This window comes from Vidua chalybeata, chromosome 2 (assembly GCF_026979565.1).
Source record: "Vidua chalybeata isolate OUT-0048 chromosome 2, bVidCha1 merged haplotype, whole genome shotgun sequence".
In the NCBI taxonomy this organism is placed as follows: Eukaryota; Metazoa; Chordata; class Aves; order Passeriformes; family Viduidae; genus Vidua; species Vidua chalybeata.
In genome coordinates, this window is record NC_071531.1 from 92,635,688 (window position 1) to 92,660,300 (window position 24,613).

General features: G+C 36.5%; 1 protein-coding gene across 1 annotated transcript in view; it reads right to left on the bottom strand.

The window, feature by feature from the left end:
- UBL3 (ubiquitin like 3) overlaps positions 1–24,613 on the bottom strand; it is a 54,256-nt gene that overhangs the window by 4,640 nt on the left and 25,003 nt on the right. The window contains exons 2-3 of the mRNA XM_053936011.1: positions 5,401–5,509; positions 1,764–1,850 (exon numbers count right to left, since the gene is read on the bottom strand). Coding sequence (XP_053791986.1) covers positions 1,764–1,850; positions 5,401–5,509 — 196 coding nt within the window. The remainder of the gene's footprint in view (positions 1–1,763; positions 1,851–5,400; positions 5,510–24,613) is intronic.

A 24,613-nucleotide genomic window follows, 5' to 3' on the forward strand; every position in this document is an offset into this window, starting at 1 on the left:
CTAGAAAAGCTTAATGAAAGTTAAGCTAAGAAACATAATATAAATATTGTTTAATAAACTCCTCCCTTCACCTCCCTTTTAAAGGTAACTAGTTCACTTAAGGTTACCTCTAATGAACAACACAAACTGAAGTAAGAGTCTTTTCAGGCTCTTTCATGAATTCCTGTTCCACTTTCAGCTGTGTAATCTTACTCCTGATAACTTCATTAGTTAAGCCAATGTTTTAGGGATTCTTTTTCTTAAAACAATACCGCAACAAAAATAATTTTGAAAAACAGTAATATACATGTAAGATCCTTGGGGTAAAAACATGATGATTAAATCTCAACGCATGAGTGATTAAGAATGAACTAAAATGCCCTGAACCCAAGTAAGTGTTCAAAATTCATAGACCTAAGCTAATGCACGCATTCAGCTATTATTTTTCAGCTTAATTCATTAAATAATATATTAAATATATTAAACAAATATTTAATATTTTCTCAGATTTAGACAAATGTCACTAAAGGGAAAAAATGGTGGTAAAGAACAGCACTCAGATGAATGGTGAAGTAAGTCCCAGTTAACTATCCTTGCCTGGAAATGTAGGGTAAGACTAGCATCTTTAATTGCAGAGATGATCCAAGACTTAACATTTGTCTTTCAACTCTACTCCAACTGCTACTAGCTGCACTCACTGTCACCTGGTAAAAATACAAATTAAAGAGTGAATAAAAATTTCAGATTTCTTCCAGCTGAGCTGACAATGATCTTGTTTGTGTATATATAGAAGCATTAAAAATGTATATATGTGGAGAGTAAATCTATAAGTACATCACTAGGCAACACTGGGAATGGTAGAAAGTGAATCAATAGCTATATCATCCCAGTCAATTCTTCATGGAACATCACCATAAGCAGTCCAGAAATATTATTTTCAGATTCCTGTTAACTTCAAAAATAATTAATTGGTGATTTTGTATTATGTTATATTCTCCTTTCTGTACTGCATTCAGGTACCAAACCATAAATAATTTGAACATACAAAGTAGGAGCATTATTTTGTTTTTAAACTGGCACAGAATGGAGAATCTCATATTGTTTAGTCATTGATACAGCTGATATTCCCATTGGCAAATGCTACCTAGAAAAGGAGGGATGACTTAACAAATGTGTGTCACACTTCTATCAAGGGTTCCCACCAAAATGCATAATTGTGGGGAAACAGTTGCCACGAGGGGGCACAGTTGAATTGCATTTCCTTAGCAAACGAAGTGAAGCCATTTACTGTTGTTTTCGCATAACTATGCAATTGTATCCCTGGGAGAGCACTGGACAGCAAGAATGCTTCCCCTCATTCTCATTCACAGGGTGTCCTCCTGCGTTGCACGAAGATTTAAAGTATTGTTTGACCAATTATCATAAAGTTTATCAAGCATTTTAAAATACTTCAGATATTTATTAAGTAGCTTGTCCTGCAAATGCAGTGTAAGAGAAGTGGAACAAAATATTCCATTTAGAAATACAACAAATAAAAGCAGCACTACAGTTTCTTTGTGTGAGAGGAGACTTGACTTAGCAGGTGGCACCTCGCAAAGTTTAACAGCTCGTGGTAACAAGATGGAAAAATATGCAATAAAGTACAATGTCACTCTATGCACAAGAACAGCAGTATAAAGCAGGCCATCCTGTGATCTTGAACAGTAAAGCAGTATTCACTGAACTGTAAATAAATATCCCCTTTTGCCTAACTGTAACACGTATATTGAAAATTATTTTCATACCTCCTAATGTCACATTGCCATGAAGAAACCTCCCTTGATAAATAAGCCGCAAGATATTTGGACTGCTGACTTGTTCTTCTTCCCAATCTGAAGAGAGAGAGAATTTCCACAGTTACATTGTAATAAAAACATTTTTTGTTATTTCTCTCACCTTTCCCCAGGAAGAAAATCGGGAAAGGACTCTTGCATAAAACACTAAAGAGAGAATACAGGCTGAAGGTACAGGAAAGTAATTCAAGGCCAGCACTCCTGAAGTCTATTCTTGAATCTATTATTTGACCCTGGGCATTGAAACACATAATTTTATGTCTGCAAGTAAAAATATTACTGATGTCACAAACTACAGGATATATTTAGCACATAGACAATTCCTAAAGAAAATATTTCATACATGCAAATTGCTTCCTGAATCTTGATATCCAGGCCATTCTGAAGTTTCCCAAGCCATACTCCTCAACACTGGCTAATTGACTAACTGGAGCCATTCTCCAGCAACGGGAAGCTGCTGCACACAGAGCAAGCTCGCATGTGATGGGTCACTTGAAACAGGACTCTGAGATCACAGCACTGAAAAAAAGCTCCGGAGGCAGCTCAGCGCCGTTCGATGGCGGCCAGATCCAACCAGTTCCATGTCTGGAGGGGGCAGTGACCTGAGCAGCCCCTCAACCGCCACCACAGAGCTGGAACAGAGGCTCTCTCAGAGCACACGCTCACCAATACATTTTAAGGAGTTTCTCAAAGGCCCATCCGTTTTTATGTGTGTTTTTATGTCTTTCAATGTTTTTATGTGGCAAACAGTGGTTCAAAAAAAGCAAGCTTGCATTTTCCTATAATGCTTAAGCTATCATAAATAAATGGTAAGCGTAAATGGTCTTTTTCTACTCTTTTCCCGTTCCCTGTCACAATGTGAAGAACAAATAAATATGCACTTTGCTTTCAGAACAAGTATCATAAAGCCTTGAAATGTTGAATTTAAATGGTCTCTCTGGGAATACAGTGTCTTCTGTTTCTTAGATGACCAGAACACAAATGTTCTCTCTTTCTGTTTTTGTAGTGTTTATATAGCAAAATCAATATTCAGCAAGGGATCAGGACAAGCCACAGAAACCAACCTGTTCACTGGGAACACACAATTAACATACAGGCAAATGGCACCACAAAAGGAGAAGAACTGAAAAGGGTAGAAGGGGAAGCATTTAAAACAAAAGCCACAGCTGCAGAGTGTACAGAGAGGCATCTGGCGCAAAAAGCAAGCAGGCAGAGACTGGGCAGCAGGAGCCATCTCAACCCCAGACCACGGTGGGAGCAAGGCTGGTACCAACAGTAGAATGTGCAACACTCCCAGGTGCTCCCATGTGCCTGGTTTATAGGATTAGATCAAATTAGGCAACCAAAGCTATTTGAATTTCAAGTATTGCCACTTAGGGTCTGATTCAATTGTCTTGCATTTTAAGCACGTGCCCGTTCCACTGTGCTGTGAAGTGGGCTACATCAAAAATCTGAATTATTGCACTGCTACCATAATAGTTTTGTTTGGTTTTTTTTTTTCACTCCATACAGTCTGGACTCCACTATAATGTGGCTGTAAAGAGGAGAAATTCAGCCAGTTGACAGTGCCATAATGATGTAAAACCACAACCAAAAGAAGACAGACTAGATTTTGGCACAGGTACTTTCTCACTGTTAAGCTGCCAAGTTATCCATCCTTTTAATTTCTGCTTCTTGGCTGGAAGTCTGAAACATTTCTTCCTGACATGAATTCAAATTTTAATTTCCCCCAATGAGTAAATGAGCCAAGGACTCGCTGAATCTACTTTTTTTTTTTTTTTTTAAGGTTCAGATAATTGTTGTACAAGAAAGAAGTTCATATTATTTAGCAGAAAATGGGAAGGGGAAGAAGAGAACAGGTAACCTATCTAGATGATATACATTAAAAAAATTTGGCATTTTCTACTGCAAGTCGAGAGATCCTTAATTAACAACTGTGTTGCCAAAAGAGGTGGGGCGAGGTCTGCCTTAATCCTGCCAGCATGTGACGGAGGTTATTCCATTCCTTTTTTCCCCACAAGATCATGACAAGTCAAAATGGTGGTAAAAACAATTGTAACATCTTTGTTTCAAGGCAAATTTAGTCCTCATCAAGATTTCTCAGTCCTGTGGCAAGGAGGAGAACTCTCAGTCTGAAAACATCTAATGGGCTAATGTTTGTGAAAATCTATATGCTATTCTAAAGTGAGATTTTCCCCTTTTAAATTGAGACTATTCTTCTTTGCAAAAGCAATTAAATATTCATCAAAATTTAGAGCACTCCCTCAGGACAGCAGGTATTTGAACTGAGGTTTCCATGTCTGGTTCTACTGTTTTTTTTAAAGAAGAGACTTTAAGGTCTGGGTTTCTTCCCAGCTCTAAACTCAGAATCTGCAACTTTCAAGCTCTTCACAAGACTTTGAACATGACATCACATGTTCATGAGCATAAACTTGAGAAAGGAAAAAAATCCAGTTCTACCTCTACCAATTCACATAAATGTACACAAAGAACATTTGGTTATGACAACTATGTTATAGGCACACATTAAATATGTACAGCACAGAAGCTATGTTAACCTATTTTTAAAGCATTTTACATCTGTAACTAATACTTCAGAGACTTAAAACCTCCCCCTTCATTACATATTTTACTAAATACATAATACTGCATCCCAGCAAATCAAACAGCAAACTGAACCTTTTTCCTGACCTCAAAGACCAGTTTAAGGCCTAAAATACCGATTATCACCATTAACTTTTTGGCATAAACTATCATCCACCATATGTCTTTGACAAAGGCACCACAGAAACAGATAGTGCAATGTTTTAGTTTGTCTAAATAGTAGTCTTTTTAACATCAAAACAGTAACCCAAATGAAGTCCTGTACCAAAAGAAGCATTTTCTTTCATCGTATGTAATGCTATGTCTGTGTTTTGGCTATTTTCCCATGAAATCATAGTCGGGGAGAACAGAAGCACTTTGTTTTGGGGAGCTATTCACATATGTGAATACACATCTTAAGTTCTCAAGTCCATTTTCCAAAGCCCGTACTCCTGTATGACATCAAGTATATTTACACAAACAACATCCAGTCTTCTAATGTCTCTTAAAATGGGCTTTTATATTTGTTTTCTTCCTGGAAAAATATCAGTATTACAGATCCTTTCCAAGATAAGGCAGTAAGGAAAAAGTACTTCAGACTCAATTTCACTAATGCATTCCTGTGACTTCCCATGTTTTATTTTAGCTGTCCTCACGTAAGAGGTTTTATATCACCAACATTTCCTCACACTTACCAGATCCTCTAAATCGATCGATAAAGAAAAGTGTCTAAAGATAGGGGGAAAGAAGTACTTCAATTTGGGGAAGCAAATTTTAGAAATGAAGTAGGATACAGTCCTGACACCTAAAAATCTGCCCAACTGAAGGAACTGTGAAAAAGAAGGCAGGACACCACTGATTTCTACATAAATCTTTGTCCAGATAGTGAATAAACATACTTAATTTGAATGTTGAGCAAGAGATCAGTTAACTGACACTTCAGTCTGAATACACAGGGAATCTCCTTGCTCACCAGTTAAAAAGCCAAAGCCACACTGCTACTCACCCATTGGCCAGTTGTCATACACATGTTTTGCAATATCTGCAGCAGAGTCATTCGGTGAAAACAGGAACTCTTTTGTTTTCCCGCTTACCAAGATGAGGCGCAAATTTATCTGGTAAAAAACCCCAAAACATCAGTATTAGGAAAGTTTACAGAGACAACTTAAATTATTCATTTTTTACACTTACTAAAAACTGTCATTGGTTTTGGAAGACTGATCCAAATTATTTGAGAAAACAGTTTAACATATTAACATATGTTAAAAAGAGGGTCAAAGAGGTCAATAAAATGTTGTTCACATACCCATAATCTAGGAAGATTAAATTCTAACAGCTGGTATTTTTGATTATAAACACGAGAAGATTCTATTAGTGATTGAATCAACTAAGTAAAAAATAGGTTTCAATAAGGTAGAAACATACTCTAGCAATGACACATAAGCAACATAGCTCCTGAAAGAAGAGGAAAAATATAAACCTGAAAAATTAACTTAGAATTAAAATATCCAAATCTGCACCTGAATAGCCTGTGAGCCTAAACAAAAGCCCTAGAATGCTCCCTCCTGTTCTCAGCCAGTGCATCTCCTACAAAATGCCAGAGAGTTAGACAGCATCCTTCCTTGCTCCCAGCTGCCACAAAGCTGCCTTCCTGAATCCCTCTGCCAGTCTTCTGAATCCAAAACTTTGTTGCACAACTGTCTTTCACCACAAAGTGAGGTCCACATGCAACACAATAATAACATCACACTGTAATTTTTCTTTGATTAATTTCCTCCATATAACCACCAGCACCTTCAGCCATCATTTTCCTCTCTTCTATTTGCAAACTACTGAATAGAATTTCTTTTCCATACAGCATTAAAATAACACATATAAAGAGCTCACTATGACATTATTTACAATGCAAAAGAGATTAAATTTTGGCTCCTCGAGCATCTGTTAGCAAGGTCACAAAATACATTTGGGTAGCTAGCACTTAGCAATGCCCATGGCAAGCAGGAGTCTAGCTGCTGTTGTACTTTGACCTACAAGCCCATGTTTCATCAAATTTCAGTGAGACTTTAGCAGACTAACTGCTTGGATACTTTTTTCCAAGTCACACTCTCAAGCTGTGGCTCTCACTTTAGGTAAGTTGCAACAAAGCTTTCTTTGTTGGAATCCAGCAAACTGTTTTCTGCATCAAATATCAAGTGCAAAATTTACAGCAAAGTCCAGGTTTTCTAGACTTTTTGAAAAAAATCTCAGTGCATCACATCTTCTGAACATAAGAGCCCTGCCTCAGCTGCCTACTCTCCACTTATTTCAGAAGCTCTTTAGACAGATCATCTATTCCCTCCTGAATGCTTTGGCTTGGATTCATCCTACCTATCTTTAAGCACCTAATGGAGGTATCCAAATTACAATCTCTACCCCGTCCAGCACACTGCAAGGTCAATGAAGGAAATGACCCCTCTTAAAAGCAATTCAGTGTCTATTTCAAAGTGTAGCAAGTATAAAGAGCGAGCATAAAAGGCTAGGTTCTCTTCCCTGTCCTCCTACTAACACCCTTTGAAAAAACACAAGTTCTCCCATTAGCCCAGGAAAGCAATTGATAGCTGTCTCTGAAAAAGCACCACAGCCACTCCAGGAGCATCATTGCATACCAGGAAATGACAAAAAACTTGAAAGAGAGAAACTGAGGGAATGCTGTTTAGTCAAAGACAATTCTTCATCAAATTCAGAATACATTTGGCTATACACAATAAAGTTTTGTTGTCTTTGGAATTTCCACAATGATTAAGGAATTATTTTCCAATGTCACCAATATTTAGCAGAAAAAGCAGATAAATTTCTGCTGTTCTTGTTTACTAAAAAACCTGACTACTGTGAGGAAACTACAGCTTCAAAGAGTTGGACTATGTTCAGGTGTTGTTTTGCTTATATTGTCTTTCAGTTTCAGTATTTCGACCCCTTTTACTGTCTCCACCTGTGTACGTATAGACAACACTCACATACAGTTTCTTTAGCTGGACTACCCTAGATAAGCTCTTCAAGCTTTCTCTGGTGAGACACCTATTCCTCCTTTCATCCTAAGAGCCTGTCTCTGCACAATTTTTTCTATTTTCTCCTCAAACAAACGACAATTTCTGAAGCATACTACCTGACGTCTAACCAGATGCTTGTAGAATACCACCAGTAATTTCCTCTGTCTACTGGAAACATCTGTGACTGTGTCCCAAGAGCACATATGCCTTCTTCATAACTGCACCATGCTGTTTGCTTGGTTACTTTGCACCCTTTTCTGCTTTGATCCTTTCAATTATTCAGCCTCCAAGCTTTTATCTTGGCTGTATCACCCTAAAACACATGGCTACAAATTTCATCCCACTCCTATTACTCCATACCTCAGAGAGAAAGGAGGCTAGGTGTAAAGCATTCTGCATCACAGAGATGTTTCAGCTTTCCCCCATGTCTGGGCACTGAACTTAGGAAATCCCCTGAAGTTCTTCCTCCTCTCTACATTACAAGCACTTTTCAAACTTCATGTCATCAATGAATTCTAGCAGCAAGATGTCTTTACACTTACCTTTGTCATTAAATGAATTAGGAAACATCAAAATTGATCTGACAGTTGTTTCATAATGAATTTAATAACAAGCACTCTCTGAGCTGTCTCCTCCACTCTCAAGCAAGGTCCTTTATACGAGGCTCATAGACACACAGTTTCTCTAATACTTTTTAATTTCTCCTGTTTAACCAACCGTTTGCAAAACAGCATCACATCAGTCACTAAGTACATATTCAGATGACACTATAAAAATATGCATGTAGAAAGTAAGTTCTTTTCATCTGTTTGCTACGCTCCAGCTTTTGGAAGTGGGTGTACTGCATTGGATTCCACTCTCTCTATACCTCATTATTTTAAATTATTTTTTAAGCATTAATGCACCTTTTTAAAATACCAACATACTGCCAAAAATTTAGGAAGTTCAGACCACATCACAAACTGTTACTTGTGCTTGGAATGGGCTGCCTGTTTAAAAGAACAAACAAACCAACCCCCAATTTTCAGCACCAGTGCCTTAGTTTCTTCACCAGCAGCCCTTTTAACTCTCACTCCAATTTCCCATATCCATTTCCTATACTCTAACTGGCTCATGAGACATCCCCCTTAGCTTGCTCCCTCTGGCTAAGCAGTTCCCAAACTCTGAATTTATATCATTTATCGAAGGATTTATTTTGTTTCATCTGTGTGTAGTTTAGCTGTAGCGGGGGTTACCTGTTTTGAAGACACTTTCCTAGGCAGTAGACATAACACCAAACCATCTACTCCCTAGAACTATCTGGTTTGTATCCTACAAGGAGATGACTTAAAAACCCCCAAAAGATTATTCCTGCTCGTCACTTAAAAGTATGATTATGACACTGCGTTAACATAGAAGTGAAGTTCATCTTCTTCTTCTACCACGACATTAGGGAGACATATTTCTTTTTTTTCTAAAGTAAATACAGAAAGAAGATGAATAGCACTAAAAAAATAACAAAAACTAACTTGGCTTCCTGGAAAATTTGATTAAATTATATCTCTATTATTTAATATTAATATTAAATATTAATAATTTAATATTATATTAAATTATATCTCAGTTAATATACAACATAAAATCAATATAAGCAACCTGGGTGGGGGTGGGGGGTAGGAAAGAGTGAAAAATGTTAGATCCTTTTTTCCCTCTACCTCCCTAATAAGGACGGAGGGAGGGCATTTCTTAAAGTCTTACGATGAAATATAAAAGCCACATTGAGATAAGATAATAATTTTACAGGGTATATTACAAAGTATGTGTAAAACACAGGATAAATATTTTCATTAAAAAAAATCATCACATATCAGCAGAAGCCCAGAATGAATTTTTAAGTCAGTCAAGTAGATGTTACATGAAGTGCAAAGATATAGCTGTTCCAATGAAAGGTTTGAATATTTTCTTATTTATAGTGCAGCATGCCACTGACACATTTAGTTTGCATGTTTCTTTCTCTCTCTCTATATATATATATTTATGTTTCTTAATCTTGGCTTGAAGGAATCTTAGTCTTAAATTGCATATCACACTACCCCAAAGGGTTTGAAGCAAATAATCCCAAAACTTGCCTCTAAATTTAAAATCCAATCTCATTTCCCTCAAGAATATTGGTAAATTTAACAAGTTGCAACTGCTGTACTGCTTAATCTTGTAAATAAACTATAGGGGATCTGAAAAAAAAAAACATTTCTGGCAAAATTCCAGAACCCTCAGAACTAAAAGAGGAAAGAGAAAAGATAGGAGCATATGTATATACATTATTACTCAAAGTGAACAAAAAAGTCTTGGTTAGGTAGAGGAATTTTGACACAAAAGCTTCAAAGTTTTGTTTTTCAACTTAAGAAAGGATTCTTAGCAATCTTAGCTGTCCTATTTCCTACCTTTAAAGCTGCCAAGGATGTTGCGTCTGTATTCCTTGTATGCTTAAAGCCCCTCCACCTATTCTTGTCAAGTGTCTTGGTTGCAAAAGACTTTTGCAGCTCTCATGGCCCTGACAAGTTTGCTCTTCAACTAGGAATGTTATAACAACTGTCCTGATTATGTTTTTTTTTCTTTTTTTTCAGGGTACCAAAGGGAGTTCCAGCCTTCTGCTGCAACAAAGTGATAGGGATCATATCCTCACACTTCTGCATTGTAGCACCAACTGTAATTTTACTGCTGAAAGCAGTCAAGGGCAGTCAAGGTATCAGAAGAAGGATTAAATACAATTTGCAGACTACATCCCCTCTGCACTCTTATGTAATAGCACATTCTGTTTGTGATCTCGAGCATGCAAACATCATCCTCTCCCCCCAACCCCAATCTCATAATCACAGCTCCAGTAACTACTCCATCAGTTGCACTGCATAAAATTTTCAGTGTAGATTATATTCTGCAAACTACAACAAATCCCACCAAACAGAAAACCACCCAAAAATAAAATTATATGAAAAGATTATAGTAACAAGTGTGACTACAATTTTTGGAAGAGAAATTTGGGTCATATCTATGCTGATGTAGATTAAGTTGTGTTTTCTTTGTTCTAGGCATCTGCAAAGTTTGTTCATTCTTTAAGGCATACCTACAAAATGTCTTAGTGCCACAGTGCTTCTAATTTCACAGCTAATGTTAAATAAATGGGAAGTCACTTGAACATCAATAAACATTGTGTAGGTTGGAAATCTCATTTCTTAATGTTTGACTTCTCATCTATTCAGTTAAACAAGCTAGTTGGTTATCAATTTTATGCTCCAGTAGCAGCTTAAGATTGGTCCCCAACTTACAATTAAAATGCAGAGAAGTCTCATATATCACTACATCATATGCAGCCCCAAGTTTAAACTAACTGCTTTTCTTTAGCTGTTTTCAGATTGAAATACATATAGGAAACAATTTTTCCTCAACATCCAATACACTTACTTTCTTGTTCAAGTTCATTATTGTAAGAAGTAAGCTGGTTCTCTAAAGACACTTTAAGGTTTCCTAATGACTCTAGGCAAAAGAGAAACCTCCCAGCCCCATTTTAGTGGCTGAATTCCACCAGATTTACATACAAGGCTGAACCAAGCTCAAATAACAGTCTAAGTATCACAGCAGCATCACACAAGCCAAGTCAGCAGGGACCTGCAGGTTCTGTACACCAGGTCACTCCTGGAATGCATCCACCTGAATATAATTAAGAACTTCAGTTTTTACATGTCCTGGAAGTCTGTTGTAGAACCTGAGCTGTTTTTCACTGAGTGCTTTCTTCTCATTCCCAGCTTAAATTTATTCTTGAATAAGATACACCCACTGATGTCACACACACATCATGCTTTAGCCAAAAAAAAACACCTGGGGTTTTGATGGCTTTCTTCTGCATCTGTAGGCAAGGACACACTTAGCTAAAATTAAGAAGCAAAGGTTCTCCTCATTAAAAGGCTGGCCCTTAGTGGGAACACTGTCTTCAGAATGTTGAAGCACATCAATAGAGATTAAGGTAACTGGGCTTGATAGGCCTGAAGGGGACCTATTAGCAGCCTTCCCATGCCTAAATTACCACATGACCTCTTTACTGAGGTCCAAGAGAGAAGACCAACAGACAATGGTCATAAATGCAAACAAGAGACTCTGAACTGCGATCAGGTAAAAGGTTTTCACCCTGAGAATCTCAAAACAGTGGTTACTCAGAGATGCTCTGAAAGCTCTGGCATTGTGGATTTTCAAGATCCAGCCAACAAAGCCCCAAGCAATTTGGTCTGAATTCAGTGTTGAGTCTGCTCCCAGCAGGAGCTTGGGCCAGAAAATTGTTCAAGGTCCTTTCCAAAGTGAACAACTCCACAATCCACTTTAATCCCTATCCATATCTTTAGTTTTGTTTAAACTTTCTTAAGTAAACATAATTAGAATGATACACAGTATTTCAGGAATTTGTAAAATGATACTAGAACCTCCTTAAACCGACTGCAAAAGCCTCTCCATTTTCAATTGCAAACATCATAACTGTCTTATATTTGTAACACAGTAATCTCACAGTGCTCTTCTCTAGCCCAGTTGTTTCTATGACATAAACTTTCAAGCTTGCATTTCAAAATACAGCTTTTAACCACCCATATTGTAGAGGATATTTTTATTGTAATTCAACTAATTTTGTTCCTATTAATTCAGTCTTTGAGACAATCCCATCTCCACACAACACCACATCATCTTCTATACTATTCATCGTCAACAAGTTTCATCAGCATACTGATTTTCCTTGTCCTAGAAGCATAAATGAAAACTATACAAAGACAGCTGGTCCCAAAATTATCTTTAAGGAATTCCGCTAAGCATAACTGACAGCCCGACACTTGCATCCTGAATGCTATACTTTACCACCTAAGTCACACACTCAGTATCTTCTCCACCTAAGTCACATACTCAATCAAACCCTGCCTTCCCCAGCTGATCCCCTGCTACGCAACATCAACTACTCACTGAAGTCTAGGCAGATTACACCTCTTCTACATTTCCCTCATTTCCAGAGAAAACGGGCTGATGAATATGTCATGATCTAATTCAGATAAATAGAAATAATTGTATTCTATTATTTCTTCTCTGCTCCTTCTCAGCATCCTTCCTGAGATGGTTACTCATCTGTCAAGTTCAAAGTCTCTCCTCACATCTTTTCACTAAACTAGCATGCAGATATTTTATTACATAATTTCTTCAACCTAAAAAAACAAGAAGCATGCAAATTCCTCAGATACACTACATTTAGTCTAATCAGTATCAGTATCAGCTGGTAGAAGGACTGAGGTGACCAAGGTAAGAAAATAAGAGAGCAAAAGTATAAATTTGTAGCCCAACCGGGCAAGCACTTTCAGTAAGAGAGAAGAGATCCTTCATTTTGAGATCTTCTTCAAGAGTCAGTTGATAAAATAAATTAAATTACAGCTCTCATGAATCACACTTCTAGATACTTATTTTCACCAGATACTTTATAGGAAATACAGGTAACTTAACCAAACTTCCTCAATTGAACACCTAAAATTTACACTTGGCAACCCTCAGAACCCCTGTATTTAGCTTTGCTCTACCTCTACAGCACCTTGCAGTACCTGCAATAAATTTACTTTGTATCATGAAAAAAAGATTGACACAGAAAATGAGAAGAAACATAAATTGTCCAAGTGAATGAACACAGCTCTGAAGATCCATTGCCAGCTGCATCACTTGTTCAAACTACTTGTGAAAGTAGGGCAATCCCAACATGACACCAGGTAAATGTGACAGCACTCTGCGTCACTCTATTCAGGGCTAAGGTGAACTTCAAACCAGTTCCAATGACACACTCACCTTTAGATTACTACAAAGTGAGACAAATATGGTTTTACATTCAACTGCTTTCTCAAACAAGGAATGGCTACGGCAGCTTTGCACTGCTAAAAATTTAGTTAGCAAATTTCAGAAACTTGAAGTGAAAAGAAAGAGAAAACCAAAAAAAGAACATAAATTTTATTTTAACGGGGTGGGGGGAAAGCAAAATCCTATACACATTTAACCCGGTAACTATGATAGAACTAGCTGTTTCTGTGGAAACCATGACACCCTTGAACTTAAAATCCTAGTGCTTGGTTCATCCATTTCCTCACTTCAGTTCAAATAACACAGGAACAATGGCAATATCCTCCAATGAGTTCCAGGGTTATGTTTTCAGAAGAAATATCTAGGGAACACTGTTCTTCAAAATAAATTAATACAGCCATTGTGACTAATAACCAGCAAAATACAATGGACTTCAGTCAAGTTTACATACCATTTCCTTTACTATCCTGACTATTTGCATTCCTGGAAAAATTCTGGGTTGGTTTGGTTTTTTGGGGTTTTGTGGGGAGAGATGAGGTAAACACAACACACTAATGTGTCTGCTGGAGTTAATTAAGAAGAATTTTCACTGAAAATCAACTTGAACAAGACTTTAAAACCAGAAGAATAACTTTTTCTTACAATATATTGGTTCTATTAGCAAAAGATTTTTTCATGATTTAATGAAATAAGACTCTAACACAGAATAATTTGTCTCACACCAGTAAAAGAAAACTGAGGAACTACTTTACCTGAAATAAGGCAAGTGATCAAGTACCTGGTCTTCTCAGCTCACGTGGAATTTTGGCTACTGTATCCCAAGTACATACTTTAGTCATAAACTGTCTCCTGCTGTCCCCCAGGAGAATTCTCTCTGACACAGAAGACTCAGACCTACTCTGATTACTCATTAGCCATAGTCAGGGCAGTTTCACCCTGCACATGTTATAATTGTCTTAGTCCATCGTGATCCTAATGTGCGAATTACAAGACACAGAAGACCTTTAACTTGTCCTTAACACATGTCAGAAGACCAGGAAACTTAATATAAATGGGTAGTAAAAAATGCAGAAATTAAACCATGTGGCATTCAAGTTTGCTATTTTTAAAGTTCATCCTTTCCACTCAGTGTTGGAACAAGTGTACTTTCACTGAGGAACAAAATGACTAAAACACAAAACAGAGAAATTTATATACTCAGATTAATGTGACATTCGGGTAGAGACCATTTTAGCCATTGGTATACCACATTGAGCCAGTCCATTCCAAACACAAGAGTGGAAACAGCAGTAAAATTGCATCCAACATCAATGCCCAAAAGGGAAGTTCATGCTTGCAGGCTGAACCAGTTAGCTCTGGTCAGCACAGCCACAGTGAGGTGATTTGGTAACTACGGTGGTTTACAGCTCAGGAGGGACCTGTAAAACAGGAACCAGGCCATCCTGCTGTGACATATCCTGGGGTCCCTGGCCTCTAGTGCATGAAGTTAGTGCTGAAGCTCCAACACAGGGGTTTGTATGCCTTCTTCAGAACTTACATATAATAATAGCAGAGAAGAGCATGCCAGGGCTTCTTTCTGAAGTGGGAAAGAATGTGAGTAGGAGAGAGAGACAGAGAGAGAAGAAGGTGTCTGTTTCTATATTTTCAATCTCTGTCTCCCTAAAAATATCTTTTAATGACACACATCCCAACGTTTGACTCCAGAATTTAAAAGTGAAATCAGCGTGTACCATTTGTGTTACCATTGTGCCATTTCTTCTCAAGAGCTGCCCCTGGATAAACCCAACAGCTTGTTTTTGATCTTCTCCTATTAAGCTGATATTTGAAGCTTAGGAATCCACCCCACAAATATTATTAATCATAATTCTAGTCACTTAAATTTGGATTTAATTCTGATATAACACCATAATTGTTCTATTGTGTTCTGTAGAGAGAATATTTATGTATTATTTTAAAATATTATTTAGGATAGTTCAGTGGCACCTTTTAAAAGACTGATGCAAGACCACCAAGTCTGTGAACACTGATGTTGTGCAATGCCTAACAGCTCCAATTTGAAAGTCAACACTACCACTGCTGCTAACAAAGGAGAACATACCATTCCATGGAACCAGTTCCATACATAGCTACTTTTTCCAAGTGCAAGTGGCAGACAGATACTCTCTATCCCTTCATAATCCCCAATCAATTATTTTTTCTTACCTTTAACCAACTTTGTAGGGCTCAATTTGATTTACCTATCTTCATGTACCTAGAAGATTACCTAGACTGGGAGATACTACAATTTTATAACCCACACAGGTCATACCATAGACAAAAGTCAAAGCAGTCTTCCACTTATAGCCTGGATGAAAATAAACATCAGCTTCAATTTGACCAAAACTAAAGCTCTTTGGGGGAAAAAAAAAGTGAACACAAAGAAAACATTAAAAATACATGGAAAAGATGGACATTTCAAGGGAGCTGCTACTTACTGAAGCAATCAAAATAACTATAATTGCAAGCAGCACGTATTCGTGGATATCCTCTAGTTCCACATCCTAATTTTCAAGAGAAAAGTTTGGGGTTTTTTTAATGTTTTCTGTTTGTTTTTAAATTAAATTTTAAAACATGATTTTTTTCATATTAAGTTACCTAAACATAATAAAGATGCACTGGGCTCTCTGCATTCCTGAGCTAGACTTTATTGCAGAAGTCTAACTGTTCCTCCCTTTGCTTCCCCTTCCTACCATGTGAAGCAGGAACACCAACTAAGGATCACTTCAGTGTGTATATTCAGGCACATGAACATATACAAAAAAAGACACAAGTAACTAGCCAATTCAGAAAATCTCTTGGGAAATCTTTAAATAAGGAAAAAACAGCATTTCTTTAAAAAGAAAAAAAATTCCAAACATAAAACAAACATGCAAACACAAAAAAACCCATACAAACCCACAAAAAACATCACCCCACTGTCCTGGAAAGGAAGGTCTACTCCTCACATATGAGAGCATAAAGATTCATGAGATCTTACTCATGAAGATTACAGCATGAGATATACTTTTCCTCAGAAACAAACTGATCTCCAACTCAAAGACTATATTTAAAATGTGCTACTCTTCAGGCCCCCAAAAAGGGACAATGACAAACAAGTACAAAAATAGCCTGATTTGGAGCAGAAAAAAAATAATACAAGACCAAGGAAACAACCCAACCTTCTGAATCCAATTATATCTTCTCTTTTCTCTTGCAATAAGTGTTGCATTATATGTTATTTAATACAGTTTACTGTGCAATACATAAAACATCACCCTGACTAAGTAGGAGATTATAGCTAAAAAAATACTATTTGCCATTTCAACTAAACACAGCTTGAAAAACTCCTAGGAAAAAAAAAGTCACTCCATAAGGATAAATAAAGATTGACACAGTTCTATGGAAGTCCCCTCATATAAACTCTGAGCTATCAATAAGTATGTTGCGTGAAAAAAAAAAAGAAACTTCCCTAGGATTTTTCAGGACCTAGATCCCAATGGAAATACTAGCAATAGGAGGTCAAATTTGCAGCTTCTCACTTCAGAGTCATATTGGGACTCTGCTGACAGGTCCTTTAACTTGGTCAGCACCAAAGTATGAAATTTTTCAGGCCTTGCAAGTGTGTGTCAAAAACAAAATAGAAAAAAAATCTTAAAAATCTTTTAAAACATCAAAGAGGCAAAGAATTGCACCTTGACTTAGAGATATATTCCAGATCACTTGGGTGGGCATGCCATAAAATTAAATTTTTATTAATAGCTACCAATTCCTAGCTTCTCTGGGCTTACTGTGTATCATGGCAGTCAGCCAAAGTTTTGCCATTCCAAAGCACTATATAAATCACTGAGCTGTGATAATTAAAGGCAAGAGACAAAACATGATATATTTTCGTCTCTGTTGCAAAATATAGTTCATATTTTAATCAAAATGGATGTTTCAATGACCAGAGAGCTCCTTTATTCTAGCAAAACCAAGCAACTCCAATATGAACGAGAACACAACCTTTTCTAATTGTTTTCCTTTTAAAATAGCCCAGAGAAAACACTGAATTAAGTGATAAAAATCAAGGATTTTGATGCTGATGTCAATTTATTCAGAATACAACTCTTCAAGAGCAAACAGCTTGACTTTGACCTCTGCCTGTACTTCTCAGAATAGAATAACGAACACACTTACTTTCCTTTTTTTCTTTCCTCAATGAGTTACCCTTAATGTTCAACAAAAATTTAAGCCATGTTTATAGAAAGCTTACATGTTTTTCTACTATTTAAACATTATGGCACTAATGCATCCCCAAGCTAAGTTTGCTGAAGTCAACTGACTGAATTAATGGAATGACATCACAAATAAGGTCTGATGCAGTTATTTACTGTGCTCTGCATTCACTGTTGAGCACTAAAAGGCACAGCTTATTCCCCTCTGAAGCCAGTCAAGTGCTTGTGTTGTTCCAACCAGCTGTCAGTCTAAGAGTAATTCTTATCCTGTTTCCATCATGAAGAGCACTAGCACATCCAGACTGCCTATTAATGATTAAAAGAGTTAAAGCTGCCCTTTCATTTTGGTCTCCTCCTTTTCCAAAATTGTTAAGACTTCTGTAGAGTCAGAAACATACAATTTACCAGCTGTTAACTTACCACTCAACTTCCTTGGATGATCTAGTTTCTGATGCTGTATCCCTTTATGACTACCCCATGGCTTTGTGAAGTACTTGTGTCTGCATGGGAAGGTACCTTAAATTTTTTCATCCACACAAAAGTTTTCTTCAAAGAAAAACAGATTTTAGTGAAGATGGAAAAAAAATCACTTATAAGAAAAGCTTTTTAGAGCTTTCTTCTATCTTCATTTGTCTTATATGCCCAGAGTCTACACAAAAAGCATCAAAATACATAAAAATGCTTTGTTCCAGCCCTTCAGAAAAATCTGTCTTCATACAATTAGCACAATTTAAGACCCAATTGATATTCAGGCATCTTCTAAGCATAAATATCCTCTTGGTCTAGGATCTCACTAAATTCTTACCATGAGGAAAGAAGAGTGATGCCTTCTTTAAGGCAATACAGTCTTTTAATCAGTAGTGATTATAAGCAACACCAGTCACAGCTCTCAGTTCTTACTGCATCAACGACTACATTATAACAAGCCATCTGCTCTGTGTCAAAGCAGTGAGTAAGGTTGGCTTCTGTGAATCTGGGGCAACATGTGTTCTAGCTTGCATCTTAATTATGGTTTACAAAACACTATGTATGGACAACCACAGAGGTATGTCACTGACAGCTCCCCAAGTAGCTATGATTCTTACCTTTAAAGCAAAAAGGAATTAGTATTACTTCCCTGAACTAATTTGTTTGAACCTATATACATAGGCAACAGCAGAATACATAATTTAACATGCTTTTCTTCTCATACGTTGTGACTTTTGTTAGAATAAAATAATTTTAGACCTAAGTCATATTCTAAAACTCTAAATTTGCCTGTCCTCATGTTTTTGCACATGGTCAATACAGCTAGCACACAGTACTCACCACCTCTACATGTCCAAGTCCTCCGAGACCTGGAGATCACCTGACTCTCCTCATTTTTGCTTCTTGTGTACTCAGACTGTTCAGTTTTTTAGGATAGCTATCTGTTATGCCTGACATATAATATTATTTCCAGGCTACAAGAAAGATGCTGATTTAAAATTAAGAGTGTTTTATTAATAGTTCCACAAATGCTATAATGGGTTTCAAAGACCCTCTAAGCCTCTATTTTCATTAAGGAAAAGGCCTGACAGTCTAGAGTGATAGCATCAACTGACCATGTTACGAAAAATGTCACTGGCACCACTGGTTATAATGAGCTACAGTTAGAGAAGAATGATTCCCTAGACAATTACTAAACTTTTGTATTTATCTCAGCTCAAGCATTACTTTGATGTTACAAGAAACAGAATAACCTCTTGCAAAAACCAGCAAGTCAGAAGGTTGTCTTCCTTAATGGGGTTCAACATGTTCAGCTCAAGAGTTGTGGACAGACGTCCATGTCAGCAGCAATAACCAATCTTTAACAAAAATAATTTTATTAATATATAAATATATATTAAAAAAAAAATATATATATATAAAATATATATATAAATATAAAGGCATCTTTTAATTATAGGGAAGAAAGATGCTATAGTTTAGCACTTCCTGTCATGATATAATAAAGTTAATGGAACCATGCTTTTGAAGAGAAAAGGATAAGAATAGAATTTAGCAAGCTCTCTCCGTCAGGAGACACCACATCCATTATTATAAGTATGTTTTTAGGGAAATATGTATGTATATTGGCCAAATGTCAGTTCTGTACATCCAACCTGATGCTAACAGCATTATGGTCCAAAAGTTTCCAGTTATCAGACAAATGGTTTTCTAGCTAATTACCAAGTCAAAATTACAGCACAGTAGTAGAATTGTAGATATAACTACTTACAAAGGATCTAGCACATACACACAAGACAGCCTAGAAAAATACAGCTGCTCTACAGGAAGAGAATGAAGGTCCACATAGTCAGATCTATTCCATTCTTCCCTATCAGTTAGGGAGGCAAATAATTATACAAAAGCTGAAAGGAAGAGCTGGCATTTAGAAAGAAAACTGTATTTGTCATACAGTACAGCTATCAAGAAAACTATTGTCTTAAGTTATGCATGGCTTGGGCAGCTATTCAGCAGAGAGTCAATCAGCATCAACCTGCGACAAGTAATACTGTCCCTTACTGGTGCCAGACACAGCTATAGCATCATCTGCTTTTCACACTCCCATCCTCATTCAGAAATTACTTTTCAGCAAATATAATGAATTCTCATGTGCATATAACTATTCCATTGACCACTTCAACAAGCAAGACTTGAAGACTTGCAAGAAACAGCCCATCAGATCATACTAAATAAGTGTTATACGAACACTATGCAGTATTTACACAATAAATCAAGGATCTGAGAAGCTGAATAAGCGTATACTGATGGATACTGTCTAGGATCTAAACATCACCACATTACACAAACATTCAAACTTGCCATCTCGGGAACACATTTGTTAGTGTGTCAGCTATCTGACAGGTGAGTTCCATGTGGGACAGTTCAGTTCTGTTTTAATCTGTAATGTAAGTGATACTCAAAAAACTTTTTTTTTTTAAATTCAAGATTTTTTAATAAAGCCTGAAATCACTATAAAGCAACTAGACAAAGCAGCACAGAGGGGAAGAACAAATGTAGAAGTGGAACATGATGACAGCTACAAAATCTCGTAGAACGTGGAAACTGTCTCCCTGGGAAAAAACCAAACAAACAAATCCAAAGCAAAACACAAACAGAAAATAACTACATACAAAAAACCCACAAAAATCCAAACCCAACTCAATTCCAGACTGCAAAGAACACAGGAATAACATCAGCAAGGGAAACAGAACAGTAGCAAAAGGATAAAAATCAAGAACAGTGGTGATGAACACAGCATGGAACTGCTACAAACTTTGTAAAGCTACCTGAAGCCTATGAGGCTCTAAGCCATCAAAAGTAACCGGCCATAAATATTCATGGCTAATCAATTAAAAATAAGTAAAATCAAGGTAATAATCAATTGAGTCTCCTGAGTTGGAAAAATTTCCAAGAAAGAGCACGTGAATACACATAACATGAGATGCCCCACATAAAAGCTTGGCCAAAGTACCTCTGAGGCAAATGTTTAGAAACTTCTAATACAGTATCAAAGTTTATATTCTATCCTGGCAAAAACATGTTTCACATTTTAATAACTGCAGCACAGAGAATTGTAACAGACGGTAAGCAAAACTCCTCTTTTCAAAATCCATGGTATTTTGGACCTTTCCAATACACACCTCAATAAACATTAAGAAGTTTAATTAGCTTTTTATGCAAGTAGTGAACCAGCTGATCATATTCACCTTCCTCCCCAAATGCGTCAGTGCAGTCATCAGGGTACTATTTGCTCCCTGAAGAAGAGTCCATTATCATGATTACCTGCTAACAGTCAAATCTCAAAAGCCTTCATGTCATCTCAAAACAACATAGGAAAGGTTGCATGATTGCTCTTGTTATACAGCATAGATCTTGCACTCTTGTACCTATCCACACTCTGGAAATGAGAACACACCTGTGCTCCATAATCCATCTTCCTTTCTTTAAATGAGAAGAAAATGGACTTTCTCCACAATATACTAAAATCCTTACATTAACAAATGTAATATTACTTACATTACACACATTTATATACATTATACTAGGAAATAGATTAACAAAACAGAACCAATCTTCAACACACTAAGTATGGAAACAAGAATAAGTCTTTTTTAAAAAGATAAGTCTCCATCAGAATATGATCAGAAACTTCAAAACACTGAACAAACAGGAATGCACATAAGAGAATAGATTAAGTAATAAAAATGTGACCAGTGTTGCTAAAACCTACCAGTTTTCTAAGCATTACACATACCCTGAGTCAATCTGGTTGCATTATAAGAAGAATAACTCACTATAAGAAGATATATATAACTCATTATAAGAAGAATAACTCACATGCAACATCATTGTGAAAAATTAACATAAACTACCCATAGAATTTAGTTTCACTAATAATGAGAATATTAATAATATATACAATATTAATTATTTATGCTTTCACAAATAAAATTGAGAAATTTTATGAGGCAGCATTTCAATCCTACATTCTATAATGCTTGTCAGGTCACAAATTTAAACTTCTCTTAAACTTCACAGATATTCCTTTGCAACTCAAATATTATTAGCATTTTTCCAAAAGGCACCTCTATCTTTCCTCATTAAAAACTCTGCCAAAAATACAACCGTAAATTCCATATACTAGCAAGCAGTTCCATAACTATTAATTACAGTATTACTTCTCAGTACTAATTCTGCCTACAGAGAATATTAACTTGTAGATGGAGCTTTATTTTATCACAAACCTATTCTGGATATCTCAGAGAAAGGAGTAAAATTTTTATGGAGAGTCCCATTTTCACTGTGCTATAACTGAAGAATGTTTTCCTGCCTTCAATGACTGGTTTTGGGTCTTGAAAATTAACAGCCCTGTTTCTAAATGATTCTTACTAAATTATATCTTTTGTCTCATTAAAACAAACTAGTAAATTCCACTCAATACTTACCTTGAACATCCTCCGTGTTCTTGAAACCTGACCATTAATCTCCCTCATTGTCCAAAGACAACTGATATGGTTATTAACTCTTATAGCATTTTCCCATCCTTTTCTTCCCTCAAAAGGGGATTCAGCATGTTTTTCACATCCAAAAAGGAAGTAATTCTGCACGTGGCATACCTAATTTTGGTCTATTTTGAAACATTGTATTTAATCAAGGAAGAGTAGCCTTTCACTCCCAAAACAGCATTTTACTCTCTAATATACATTAACTTCTCACTTCTCTTCAAATTTAGGGGTTAATAACAATTCACAGCTACTCATACTCCATTATTTTCTCAGTTAATGTTTAATAGTTAACATAATTCATAATATCGTATTTCCACATAGATAAAGTTCAAGTCAAATACAAGTGCACTAAGGGGCACACTGTGAGGTTTGAAAAAACATTAACTTTGATCTTTCTTTAAATAATGATAATCATTACCAAAAATCCACATGAACATACATACAGAGAAAACATATTTCTTAAGAACTCTGCAAATTTCAGCATAAACCCAAATGTTTCTTGCCTACTAATAAATTTTTTTGTGGTTTGGTAACAGAGAGAACTTGCACAGAGCGAAGGTACTTGCAATAAGCTAAATTACTATAGGGACATAAATCAAAATAGTATTTCACCCTCTTCTGCTTCACAAGCTACATTCACAGACACTCATCAGTTAAGTACTTCCAAACTTTCCAAAGGAAAATACAACGGTAAATAATATTTCCTTGTTATTAAACTGTTTGTTTCATCAAGGAAGGAAATGTAACTGACATTAAAACCACAAGAGACAAAGTCATTATGACTCTTAATTATTATTTTTCCCCTCTCTCAACAAACTAAGCTCTGAATGGACACTGAGTGTCCAACTGACACTGATTCAACAGGAGAAGTTACAAGTGAGGCCTCTACAGCATTTCCATGTGCTTGTAGGTGGGGGTGACCTGAAGTTTGACTTGCAGCTCCCCAGGCTGCTGCTTCTGCTGCCTCCTAACAACAAGCTGAAGCCAAACAGATTCTCCTACAGAGTTGTTACGGCTCTGTAGAAAAGCATTAAGAAGAAAACCAAAGAGAAATATTAAAGATGACAAGCTGCTAAATGGACCCCCTTCCACTCCCTTCTGTCTCTCCAAAACCACACACAGGCTGTCATATGATTTGTCTCCTGCACATAAACGTGTGGAGATAGAAACACTAGGAAATACATATGGGGAAAAATTATCCTACAGGCAAACCAGCAAGATTAACAGTTGGAAGCATAAGTTCATGACAACAAGCCAAACCTTTCTCAAATTGAGAAAGGTTTCTCAAATTGAGAAAGGTTTCCATTTGAAAACTGTGCCATACCTGTGTACACTTGAAATAGATTTAGTTAGACATAATGTCCCTGGAAAGGGGTATAAAAGTACCACTCACAGTACATGCTCTTAGTTTGAGCTTAAGAGAAAGAACAACCAATCTTCCACAGGCAGCAATTCAATGTGCAGAGAAGGGAACTGAACCATTGGCTTCCAAAATTAAGATTTTAAAGACCTTATGACTTCTGATCCAGAGTGCTTAGTAAGGACAAGAATTAGTAGTTTTTCCAACAGTACTTCAAGAACTTCAGTATATTTTTGTGGTAGCTTCTTTTTCTTTCTTTTTTTTTTTTTTTTTTTTTTTGTGACACTTAAAAAGTGTGCCCTAGCATAGAAACTCTATTACTAACCAAAATGTTTTCCCCTTTGCACATGATTCAAGTATGAAAGCAGTACAAAACACAGAACAAATATTTAATTTCTGGAAATAACACTGATTGCTTCCCTTTCCAGAAAAGCATTAAGTGCTTGTGAATGCATATCTTTTAAGAGATTAGATACTTCTATGTAAAATAAAGGGCTTAGAGTTGCTTGGGCTTTTAAACAGCCACAATTATTTTAATTGCTTCAGAAACAACACAATTACATTTCTGTTGTATAAAACTGCAGGTTGTACATATGACTCCAATATTTCCAGAAAAACATTTTTAGAAACAACAGGCCCACATTCACTGCATTACTGACACATACAATGTTAGCAGCAAAGGGATACTTAGCACTTACTGAGGTTTTCCATTGAAACCTTCTGCACTGATCACACTTAATATTCT